The sequence below is a fragment of the Alligator sinensis genome, unplaced genomic scaffold (assembly GCF_000455745.1).
Source record: "Alligator sinensis unplaced genomic scaffold, ASM45574v1 scaffold143_1, whole genome shotgun sequence".
Classification (NCBI taxonomy): Eukaryota; Metazoa; Chordata; order Crocodylia; family Alligatoridae; genus Alligator; species Alligator sinensis.
In genome coordinates, this window is record NW_005842156.1 from 817,094 (window position 1) to 829,909 (window position 12,816).

At 43.2% G+C, this 12,816-nt stretch overlaps 1 protein-coding gene across 1 annotated transcript in view; it reads right to left on the minus strand.

Annotated features, from left to right (window-relative positions):
• ABCB11 (ATP binding cassette subfamily B member 11) overlaps nucleotides 1–12,816 on the minus strand; it is a 97,730-nt gene that overhangs the window by 58,055 nt on the left and 26,859 nt on the right. Inside the window, exons 6-11 of the mRNA XM_025206470.1 lie at nucleotides 11,704–11,945; nucleotides 10,341–10,428; nucleotides 8,888–9,021; nucleotides 7,296–7,467; nucleotides 4,749–4,873; nucleotides 2,003–2,177 (exon numbers count right to left, since the gene is read on the minus strand). Coding sequence (XP_025062255.1) covers nucleotides 2,003–2,177; nucleotides 4,749–4,873; nucleotides 7,296–7,467; nucleotides 8,888–9,021; nucleotides 10,341–10,428; nucleotides 11,704–11,945 — 936 coding nt within the window. The remainder of the gene's footprint in view (nucleotides 1–2,002; nucleotides 2,178–4,748; nucleotides 4,874–7,295; nucleotides 7,468–8,887; nucleotides 9,022–10,340; nucleotides 10,429–11,703; nucleotides 11,946–12,816) is intronic.

Sequence of the window (12,816 nt, forward strand, 5' to 3'; positions counted from 1 at the left end):
AGAAGGGAACTCCCCAGCCTGTATGTATGCTGTGGATTCCTTCTCCCAAGGTGCAGCACCCTGCATTTGTCTATGTTGAACCCCATCCTATTCTCATCTGCCCACTTTTGTAGTCTGTCTAAATCTAGTTGCAGCCTCTCTCTCCCTTCAAGTGTGTCCACCTTGCCCCACATTTTAGTGTCATCAGCAAACTTGGACAACGCACTTTCAACTCCCTTGTCCATGTCGCTGATGAAGATGTTAAACAGTGCGGGCCCAAGGACCAAGCCCTGGGGGACCCCACTGCTCACATCTCACCAGGTTGAATACGACCCGTCCACCACTACTCTCTGGGTGCACCCCATCAGCCAATTTTTTACCCATCCAACTGTGTAGGCATCAATGCCGCAGTCACCTAATTTATTGATGAGGATGGGGTGAGAGACAGTGTCAAAGGCCTTCTTAAAGTCTAGAAAGACTACGTCTATGGTGACACCATCATCCAAAGATTTAGTTACTTGGTCATAAAAGGCAATCAGGTTGGTCAGGCAGGACCTGCCTTTGATGAACCCATGCTGATTGCCCCTGAGCATGATCTCCCCTGCTGGCCCCCCACAGATGTGCTCCTTGATGATTCTCTCCAAGATCTTCCCCAGCACCAAGGTGAGGCTTACAGGCCTATAATTACTTGGGTCCTCCTTCCTCCCCTTCTTAAAATTTTCTTAAAAGGAGGCTAAATAGACACCTTGCCAGGGTCATTTGACCCCAGCATTCTTTCCTGCCCATGGCAGGGGGTCAGACTTGATGATCTGCTCAGGTCCCTTCCAACCTTACCTACTATGAAACTATGAAACTATAGGGGGGGGAAATCAGTGTAAGCAAGAAAGGAAAGGCTCAATAGCGTTGGTCACCATAATAAGGGGCAGCCATGCTGGGTTAGCACTTAATTGGATGCACACTACAATCCTTTGTGATCAGAACAGGTATATTTGGAGCATACTAAGAAAGAAATTTAAAGCTCAAAAAAGGTGCTTGACAATGCCAAGAGAAACCAGAGGGGAAAGGGCAGCAGCATTAGAGAAGTCCCCTGTGCACTGACAACTACAATTTGTCAGTTACAAGACCGTTCCCTGCTGGTTGTTATGTGTCAGGTGGGAATAGCGAGCTACAATTATGGGGTACAAATCAAGAAAATCTAGGACTTGCTTTTTGCTGCATTGGCCTGTATGTACTATTAATATCAAGTGGAGTTTTCAGGTTATTTTATCTGATGGCAATATGCATAGAGTAAGGAATAATTAAAACATCTAGGATTCAGGGTCTGTAGCATTTAAATCACTGGTATCTAAAGTAGCCATTCAGCTCTACATGATAGCCTCCAGAATTATATATATGTCAAGGGAATATAATCACCATGCCCCACTGCACACAGGGCACTTCTGTAGTCACCAGAATTTAAAGTTTGCATGGAACAGAATGTGGATTTATAGTTCTGTCATGTACACTACATATATAATCATTAGAGATGGTTGGGAATTTTTCAACAGAAAATGCTTTTTCATGTGAAAGAATTGATTGCAATGATCCATTCATTAGGAAGGTATCTTGGGTCAAAGGTGGAAATTCTGATCAAAGAAAGAAATACACCCCAAAATATCCATAAGCATATTATTAGGGTACTCAGCTAGGATACACAAGTTCAAATCTTTAGTCTGCCAGAGTTATAGCCAGGACATTCATATGTCAGGTGAATTTCTGAATCAGTACTTTAATGGCCATTTTGGGGGCAGTTTCCATCTCTACCCTGCCCACTCTCTCTTTTCTCTCTCCCACAAAAACATTGCAAGGTTTTGATTTTGCTCCCATGTAAAATGGCAAAAACTATTTCCTGCTACATATAATTATTTTAGTAATGCTCAGGCACACAGTATTACTGTTCTGATACCCAGAAGATAAATAATGTATGTGCTCAGGGACAGTTCCTAAAAACTAAGGAAAAGAGTGCAAAGACTTTAATGAGTACCTGTAGAAGAGTCCCAGGCGAATACTCTTCTTCTTCCAGGACAAGTTTTGAGCCATACCAAAAGGCTAATGCATAACATAGGAATATTATAAACCACATGTAACCAGTGAAGAATCCCATTATTATCCCTTTTCTAATTCCCCAGCGCTGAGCAAACACTAGGTTTTTATCATATCTGCGGAGAGAATAAAAAATAAAATTGGAAAAAATGCATTTGATAGAAAACTAGACCTGAGAGGACTAATATAATGAGTCTGTTTCACAGAGTGATGCCACTTCAGTAATACAATGGCTGGAATAGAATACAAATGGAATATAGTGGGTGCCTTAAAAACCTTAACATTTTGTCAGTGAGGGCCCAATACTGATCCAATTGAAATAATTTTCAAAGCTGACAGTGATTCCAATGGGCGTAGCAGCAGTTGTAGACAGGAAAATCATATATTCTATTGAAGTAGGAACCAACTTTTTTGGCAGGCGTCCCACAAATTATCCCCATGCCCTCTGCTGCTCTGCTTTCTGCTTCCTGCCCTGTATTCCTGCATGATTTCATACTCTGCTTTGTGCTCTATCTGCAGCGGTGCTGCCTGTCCCCTCCCCTGTCTGCCACATGCCACAAACAGAGCTATCTATGCCACCTGTGGAGAGGTTGGTCATCCCTGTTCTACTGCAGCATAATGAACTCCTCTAGGACTGGGAGGGGGAGGGGAGAAGGGAATGGCATACGCCAATCACCAGAGAGTTTGCGGGGTGGAGGGAGGGGCTGGAGCTGAGTGGAAGAGAGGGGGAGTGAAGTTTTACCTGCTGCTGCTCTCTGCAGAGTGAAAGCTGCTGCTATAGCACTGTTCACAGCAGGAGTCCCATGGCTGGGGAAGTTATCCCTGATTCCCAGTTCACTCCCCATCCACTAGGCCTGTGCGAAGCAGCAAGTATACACTTTGGATTTGGATTCGGCCAATTTGGAGGACGGTGATTTGATTTGGAAATTCGACTCATTGTCCCGATTCAATTCGGCCGAATCAGATCCAAAAGATTTGGCGCCATTTCGGAGATTCAGTCATAGACTAAACAGGCAGGCATGTTACTCAGGGAAGGAGGCCGGGGGGAGCATGTGGGATGCAGGCACAGCAGCACTCGGAGCAGGGGCTCTGCCTTCTGCTGCTTGCGCAGCCAGGGTTGGGGGGACGGGATGCAGACACGGCTCACTCTGGGCAGAAAGGGGCACGTGGCAGCAGGGCATAGGCCCCACTCCTGGTGCTGCCGCACCCAAATCCTGCTCCCCCTGCCCCCCTCCCTGAGTCCCACATCCCCTGCCCCAGCTGGACAGCCTATCCCAGCCCCAGCCCCAATCCCTCCCTCCTCCACGCCCCTTTCCTCCCCCCCTCCCCAACCCCAACAGACTTGCCAGCTGGAGGCAGCTGTGGCAGCTGCCTGTTTAATCTATGGCTGAATCGCCAGATCTTTTCTGAATCTTTTTCCAAATTGATCCAGATCCTTCAAATTGATTCAGAGCTTTTCATTGGTCTCCCAATTTGATTCGGATTCGGAGATTTGGTGCCTGAATCAGGTCGAATCTCCTCCAAATCGAATCGGCTACTGAAGCTGTGCACAGCCCTACCATTCACCTCCTAATATATTAGTAAGTACAGGGCTGCACCCTCTGTGGCAAAGACTCCTTGGGGTGGTGGGGAGCACCATTTTGATGGCCTCCTGTCTCCCAGCTACACTGGTGAGTGTAGTGCTGCCCTACCTAGCTACTATGGCTGAGTAGGGACAGTGCAGGGCTGTGTATGCCATAGCAAAGATTCCTGAAGTTGGGGGCAACTCCAGCACTCCCTAGTCAGGCCCAGGCCTGGTACCCCACTTGCCTTGTCCTAGTTACACTACTGAATACAGGAAAATAACATAGTTACCACAGATAACTGACCAAATGAATTTAAGCTCTGCTGATGCAGGAGAAGCCTTTGGCAATTTGTAACAATCCTGCAACCATAGCCACTTCTAAATTAACTTAAAAGAGTAGTGCAGTATGAAGGTAATACAGCTAACTGCAAAGACTAGTAAATCACTTAATAATATAACCTGAAAATTCTAATGGAAAGATAGAAGATACCGCCACGGTCTTTTAAAAATTCCTGTGCAATTATTCATTCTATCAGCTCTTTATTTAAAAAACTTTACTTTGGGGTTCATGGATCTGTAGTGCCCTTTAATAATTTTAAATGTCTCATGCCTCCTGTTGATGACAGCAATAATTTACGTTAAGAAAGAATCCTTGATAATTTAACTATGACACAGTTAATCTATAGGCCTATGGAAAATGTCCTGACTTCTTCATATAATCAAACCCAGTTTCCTAACTGGACTTCTCTCAAAAATGCTCTCATCAACCCTCCCCCCCTCCAAATACTATCTTAAGGTAGAGAAATATTGTAATATTGTGCCTGGGTTTGACAGAAAGTTCCTGAATATATTGGTGGATTGGCAGGTGTTATTGTGCTCCTTTGACTCACTGGCTGCCTGAGTTAAAACGTGTGATTGTCGATGACTGAGTTGTGCCTCCAGTGGGCTGACAGAATGACTTTATGGTTTATCCATGTGTATGATTTCTTAATGCTGCCAGGAGATCATTACTGTGAAGGAGTGATACTAACTGTCAGGATCCCAAAGCTTCTTATGAGCATTTCCCCCCCTATTGTTTGAATTTAAAGAATCAAGTAATTCACTGAAATTTCACAGAACAAACCTTTCAACTTCTTTCCTCTCCCCACCAAAAGCTGCCACAGTTCTGATGGATGAGAGCACTTCATCAGCCACAGCCCCAGCTTTTGCATAGGCATTTAACTCTCGGCTTGTCAGTTTGGCTACAGCCTAGAAGCCAAAAAAGATGTTGCTGGCAAAAAAGGGTATTCTGCCCCAATTTTGGTGTTTATATTACAGTACTAACACAGTAGGTGAGCACACCTCACCGTCACACAGAATGGCTAGTACTGCGTACTTCCCAAACAGGCTTGGAGCAGATTTTTATCACACACTTACTCATTTCAGAATCATCACCCTTGTACCACTAGGACATAAACCCCTTCTCACACAAGGTCTTGACACACACATGCATTAAGATAGCTACCCTGTTCCAAGTGTAATTAAATGTAGAGAGAAACTAACAACAACCTGTTTCACAGTCCCCTCCCCTCATTGCACCTAAATGGGCACAGAGAAGGGTTAAGCAGCAAGGGAAGGAATCACAGAAGTTCCCAGCTGGAAGGAGAGGAGATGAGCAACTGCAAAGCCAAAGTGCTTCCCAGTCTCCACTCATTGAGCTGACAGTCAGGAGTGAAGAAAAGCAGCAAACAGCTATGTGAGAGTACCCCTCCTGCCCACCTAACCATACTGCTTTGCCAACAGTGTAACTACAGAGACAGCTTAGATAGAGGTCTTAGCATTCCCCTCCCTTTTTGTTTGCATGTTGCAATCTGTAGCAAAGCCAGATCCAAAAAAAGGGGCTCAAGCACCTAACATGGCAGAATTTAGGTGCCTTAGTTCACAATTGCAGCCTTCAAAACAGCTGCACCTCCCACCTTCCCAACTGAGTAGTTTACACTAAGCAGTCACTGGATAAAATGTAGTCATGAGAGTAGGGACTGAATCCAGGACTCTCTCCCAGCCATATGCCCCAACCACACAGTCATTTTCCTTCACCCTCTTCCTCTTCCCCTGCACACCCACCCCTGCTTCTCCTCCCTCTCCCTCTCTGAATCTTGCATTTCTTTCTGAACATGACCGCGTCAACAGGAAGGATGGAAGGAGCCTCTAGCCAAACTTTGCTATCCTGAGAGAGAGGAGATGTGGGCTTCTGCTCTTCAGAGGCAGGACTTGAAAAGACCTTCTTGGGCAAGTGCTCTAACTACTCAGGGATTACAGGAAAAGTGGGCTTCTCCCCTGGCTGTATAGTTTACAAGTGAGCCCTGCTCAGTTTTTTAATAAGACTAAAAAAGTATGTCAGGCCCTACCTTTGGGTGAGAGCTCCAGGCTGTGGATCTCAACAGATGAAAGGAACATCTCTGAGGAGCAGCATTTAAGACATACCCCCGTCTTTGGCATTTCTATTGGTTAATTCAGCAGCCCACTTGCGATTCCCATTCTGAAGTGCCTAACACTTGGCCTGTGCTGTTGAGGGCTAGGTGCTAAACTCAGGGTTCTGGATTCCCCTGCAGAGGCTAAGTGCCTGAAAAATTAGGCAGTGCAACGCTGATGTTTAGGTGCTTAACGTCTCCATTGTACCTAGTTCTAGATGAACAAGCAGTGACAAAGCAGTTGCAATGCTTCTCTTCTAAAGCCCTTTTGCTTTCATAAGAGTAGTCATCTCTGGTGCTACCCAGGGGCTGAACATAGCTTAGGTTCTTCCATCTCATGCCCAGGGACGATTAGGAACATTGAGAACCAATAATAAGAAGGCAATCCATCAGCTAGTGGGCAAGTAGAGCCACTGAGGGAGAAGTGGTGGCACAGAAACTGAAGAGATCAGCTATGTTGAGAAAACAGAGACAGGAGCTAGAAAGAAGAGAGAGGAGGCAGGCAGGCAGGTTATAATGGAGAGAGGAGCAAAATAATAAATAGAAAGGGCAGTAGAGTGAAAGGGAAATAGAAAGGGAAATAAAGCAAATGCCAGACACCATATCAAAGATAGGAGAATCAAGAACAGATGCTCACAGATTTTAAGGTGTATTTTTGTTTTAATACTTCATTTCACACCTCAACAGAAAAGTGTCTTCTACATTTGCAAGGAGGAAAAGGGAAAATATGTGATCTGGTTGGGCAAAATGAAGAAAAAGGACAGGGAAAATGAGTTACAAAGTCCTACCAGAATTCTCCCCTAACATAGGCACAGAATTCAAACCCCATAAAAATGACTAACTTAATATGTATATTATATTAAAAGAAAGCAAGTGGCCAGATTATAATCTCAACAACAGTCAGCCAACTGACTGAACATCTCCCCTGCAGCATAATTTAGAGATACATGAGTTAGCTCAAGTGCTGGCAGCAGCCTAGCAGTAGCATCACAGAGCTCTTCACGGGCTAATTTACCCTGCCAAGAAGCGGGGAAATTATTTCACGAGGAACTCTGTGTTGCCATGTAACTATAAACTTCCCAGCAGTGTGGATCCACCCTTAGGAAAGGTACCCTCTACTTATTGCAGTGCACTGTAATCAGAATCTGGGCCCCAAATAAATGATACATTGCCATGAATAACCATCATATTTAGAAACAAACTACATAAAAATATCTTACCAAGCCATAGATGGCTGCTCCAATCCCAATCAAAGGACTGACTGCAATAATGACCAAAGTCAGTTTCCAGCCACTGACAAATCCTAACAGGAATCCACAAATAAAGGTGCTGAAGCGCTGGATAAAGATTGCTACTTGGTCAGAGATAGCATCACTTATTTTGTTAACATCGCTGTAAAAAACAGGACAAGTGGTGACAGTGGAATCTCTTTACATCTCCATTACATTCTGAGCTGAATTTTATTTTAATAAATATTATTTATTGTTTTTGGTTTGAGAATTCTGCAACTTTCCTGTCCCCTATTTTTTTGCTATCACCACTTTCAGGAAGCCTGGACAGATAAGAAGAAGAAGAAAATCAAACTAACAGCAGTTTGGCAGCAGCATCCATTTTGACGACATGCAAAATTTTGTCTTTGTGAATGGGAAACTCGAAGGGAACCCTTTACTTCTTGGCAATATCCAGTTTTCCAGCTACAAGCTCTTTAGGTGGTATCATAAAATTTAATCCCATGAAACAGCCTGTCTAGCTAAATATTTTTATAGCTCCAATCACCAAAGTATCCACATTGTTTTTTCTGAGTTAGAGCACAGGTTTTGGCTCCTATTCAAGCCCAACAAGTTCCAACAACCTTAGTAGGCTTTGCATCAGAACTTTACAATCTGGATTAATGTTTAATGAAGGTAGCAGGATATGACGTAGGCTTTTAGAGCAAGATCTATTATGAGACGTGGAGACTTAGTCCAAGATGTGGGGGGTGTTGTAACACCCAACTTTCCAGTGCCCAGCCCCCAAAGTGGAAGCCAGAACCCTCTGTTAGGTGTGTAGGCACTTTATTCAGGACTCTAAGGGGACATCTCCTTCTATGCTAGAGCTGCAGCCTGAACCTACTGCTGTAGGGGCTAGCCTATGTCCTTCCTTTCAAAGGATTCAATAGAACTCCCCATTTTATCTTACAACATCAACATGATGAGTAATAGGAGTGACTCTTTTGAATAATGGACTAGTGGTGAGAGCACTTGCTCAGGGAGTGGGAGACCCAGAGTCAGTTCTTCCCTCTGGCCGAGGAGATTCAAATCGCCACCTACCAAAGGAGTGCTCTAACCACCACATTGTAGACTAATTTGAGTGGGAGCAGCTCTTCATCCCTCATGTTGAAGCTGCTACCCTGTGTCTCAGGCACGCTATCAAAACTGTGTTTGTGCTTTACACTCTACAGTCATTGGATAAGTCTGTGGCTCCCAGTTTAGCTTAGACATGAACTAAGCTGCTCAACTCTATCAAGATAGGGCAGTTCTGGACAAGTTGAGAGGCAAAACTCTAGGCACTTGGGGAACCCTGAAGTCAAAAAGTGAAGCACCTATGAAGTTTCCACAGCTCCTGATTTAGGTGGCAGATGAGCAGGGATTTTCAGCTTGCAGCTTTGGTACCTAGATTTACCTTAAACCCTTCTTAAAGCACTGAAGTCCTTTTTTTAATCTGGCCCTTCATTAATTGAATGTATGGGGGCCCACAGTGGTTTTATATGCTGCTCTGCTGCTCACCAAACCTTAGAAAACACAAAGATATGCAGTGTAGCAGGACTACTTACTCAGAAATGTGTGTATTCAGTTCTCCAACTGATGTGCAATCAAACCAGCCTATATCCATTCCCATTACTTTCCTGAAATAAGCTTTCCTGATTTTCTGAATCTGTCGAGCTGCAGATATTACCCAAAGGCAGATCTGGAAAGAGAATAAGGTGACTTCTGAGTTGCAATAAAAGAAAATCCTTTCTACTCCCACAAATGCAAATACCGTAACATGGTTCTTGATGAGATTACTATTATGATTAAAAGGATTCCAGCTGCAAAGGGTTTAATATCATGCCTTTTATCTGTAATTAATCCTGCCTTACAGAATCTGGCAAAGCAGCTGCCTCAGTTGCAAGAGAGGGAGAGGTGGTGCCAAGACAACTAATATCAGTGGGGCTGCATGGAGGCTATGTATATCTATACCTGCCTGAGCCCAGAGGCATAACTAGCCAGCACTATGCTCTAGAGGGGAGGGAGAGGGAAGGGAGTTCTAAGCACCAGAGAGCGCAGGTAGGAGGGAATGAGGGTCCATTCTTGTCCGCCTCGGGGACTCAAAGTCCCTAGCTGCCACAATGTGTTTTGCCCACGCCTGGTTGCTCTTGCTGCTACAACAGCTGTGACTGTCTTTGCACCTGCCTGTTGCTACCACAGCCATCATTCTGAAGCCCCTCTAATTCAGCACTTGGCCTTCCTTGCCACCCCTATTTACACTATTTCCTATGCCTACAGACTATAGCCACTCTTCATTCCCTGCTGACACGCAGCCCTCTGGGGTGGCCATCTTTTTGAATCATCAAAACTCCATGAAAATGGCTTTTTCAATTGACAAATACGAAGACAGGGAAAGTACAATAATAATTTAAAAAATCCCACAGTAGCATGCTCTACAGGTATGGTTCAAATCACACAGATATGAACTGCAGTAGCACAAACTATTATTATAGAAACTTCTGGGCCCAATTCACCTCTTAAACCAATTTTATACTACTGTATCTTCCTAGCCTTTATTGCAGCTACTTCAGATTTTTCCAATATAAGTGAAAATTGAATGGAGCCATTTACCAGCTCGGGGAAATTACATTACATTTTATAGTGTACAAAGCAAATGCCTTATCCATACAGATATTTGAGTGTGACACTCAGAACTTGGCTCTCATTATATTCTGCCACTGACCATTGCGAACCAAACTTTCATATGGTTTGAAGGCAGCAGCTGGTTCTAATCTTCCTGGGTGACTGACTTAGGTTCACACTCATGGAAAGGCCCAGCAGAAAGCTAATGGACAACTTGAATTCTGAGGGCTAGTCACCTGTATATGCTGAAGTGCCAGGCCACAAGATTAGCATCTGAAGCATTACAAAGCCCATGTTTTTTTCCCTTATATACTGGAGTGGAATCTAGGAGACTGTTATGAAACAATAGTTTATCATTTTATATACAGGAAATAACCTAGGGAACCAAATACTGACTTGGAAGTATCCCAGGACAAGCACTGCACAGCCAATTCCTGCATAGTAAGCTGCAAATTTGGTCATTTCACTTTCAATGTCCAGTAACCTTAAACAAAAACAAACAATAGCATTATACATTTTGGAAAGCTTAAAAAAACCCTTAATAGTGTTTCAAGGACATCCATTGCCTTGAATCTTAAAGGTATTTTGAGTATGCTTCTAAATTTGATGCATCCTGGAGATCCAAATACTTCTGTTATCAGTATCAATGATATCACTTTTCATTAATACTCAGTCTACTCTTAGCAAAGATCAGGGACTTGGGAAGGCCAAGGAGGTTCTCACCATACCTTCTGTGCCATGGAAGAGTAGTTTGTAAAGGATGTTGTGAAATGTAAGTTTGTAAGGGATGGCTGTGAAATGCTACCAAGCCTCATGCAATGAAAAGGTCAAATAGAGAATTGCACTGGGGGAGGACCAACATATTTTCTTTGGATAACTGAATTTAGTTACTTTATACCATTATGGTAGCTAACATGGTTACAAAAATCAGTGTTCTACAGATTAATAAGAACAGCTGTTGTTAAAGTACATCCAAATGTCAAATATTATTTTGAACAGTTACAAAGTTAACCAATGAAAATGGTCAGATGTTTTAGGTCACATAGAATTACTATAGTCTCTATAATACTTCTGAAGAATATCAATTCTCTGATACTAAAGTTATTTAAAAATATTTCTTTGGAGTTCCCTAGCTGGTTCTCTAGATTTCTCTATGTGCTAATGATAGTAGGCACCATTCTATTTTCTTACAAGCTCAAATTCAAAATGAGCAGATTTTGAAGGCAGAAAGAACAATTCCAAGCACTTAAAAGCTCCTGCATAAACTAAGAATTACACACACAAAATGTCAGGGACCCTAAGATGTAATATTCTCAGGTAATTAAATGATTTGTAACCCTATACAGAACCATATCTAGGGTCATAGCTTCAAATCTGGTCCAGGAAGATGGGAATTCACCAAAATGCATTATAATCTAATGAATGCCCAGTGATCTTTATCAAATACATTGCTGTTCTTAGGTTGTTCCTAGTAGACAAGTGTTCCTATGAGAGAAAAAGTACTTTCCCTAAGGAGCATCCCTGCTGACAGCAATTTCTGGTAGATCAGAAGTCCGAATGACTGCACAGACATGAACTACCTTCCTGTTCCTACAGACGGTGCCTTTAAGTCAGAGTTGGGGCTCACTAGTAGAAAACTTGCCCTTGTTCTTTCTGGTCTACGTATAGAAAACTCAGCCTCTGAGGCAGAACTGGCCTTCACTAGCACTTAAAATACCTGACAGCAAAGAAAAAAAAATCAAATCCATGGACTACTTACCCACAACTTATTGATGGGTTAGTTTCATTTTGGTGAAGGGAACTGTTGATCCACACTATGGTGTTATTCACACATGTTTTGCCTGGATCTCTAAGCTCCTGCTTCTCAATGTCATATTGAACAAATGTGTCTGTCATTATACCAAAGACAAGCAACATGCATGGTTGGGCTGCTCCATGAAGAATAGCACAGAAACTACCAAGAGTCATCATGAAAATCTCAGAAGATGAAGAAAATCGAAACTAAGACAGGGAAGAAAAAATATGGTCTGAGCTCAGCAATGACTTTGGGGTTAATCTTGCATTGATGATATATTAATCATATACACCTAACCAAGATTTCAGGAGAACAATTTCACCAATGTTCAGGAGCAATAACTTTGTTCAGGAGTGTTTTTACCACAGAGGTAAGACAAAAATCTATTCTCCAGTCCTAATCTAATTGCACTCCATTTTGATTGCAGTGAGAGCTATCGATGTGCACAAGAGCTGAGCGTATACCTCCCTAAGAATGTACAATCAGATAAACACAAAGTAATAAACAAAAAGTAAACACAAAGTAATAAAAACAAGCCTCTAATTTAGATCATAGCCACGAGTCAGCAGCCAGTGCTCAAGTGGACCATGAATAGGAACTTGAAAGCCGCTATCTGCATGGGCTTTGCCAGAAGGAAGGAGATGGATAGCAATACAGGGACTGAAAAAGTCATTAAGAACAGCCTATTCATGTGTCTCAGACGGCCGGAGCCGACTTGAGGTGATCTACAAATTGCTCGGCCGTTGCGTGGGCTGGTGAATGGAGAGGCAGACAAAACATATTGGTTGCAAAAAGGCTTTACTTACGCTGCTAGTAGCCGCGACGCAGGTGGTCCGATCGCTTAAATAATTACACAAGTTGCTCCAGCTGGCAAAAACCCGGGCCAGCGAATCCATAAACGAACCAGGCATGCAGGAAAAGGGGTTACGTCGAGGGATAGCGTTTGGCGACGGGGAGAAAAATCGATAGTTGATCAGGCTATCGATTCACTCTGCCACGAGTCAGGAATTCTCTTAAGTCACTCTGCAGCGTGCTCAAAGTTCTCCGACTTGGGCAGAAGTCACACGGAATTTTATA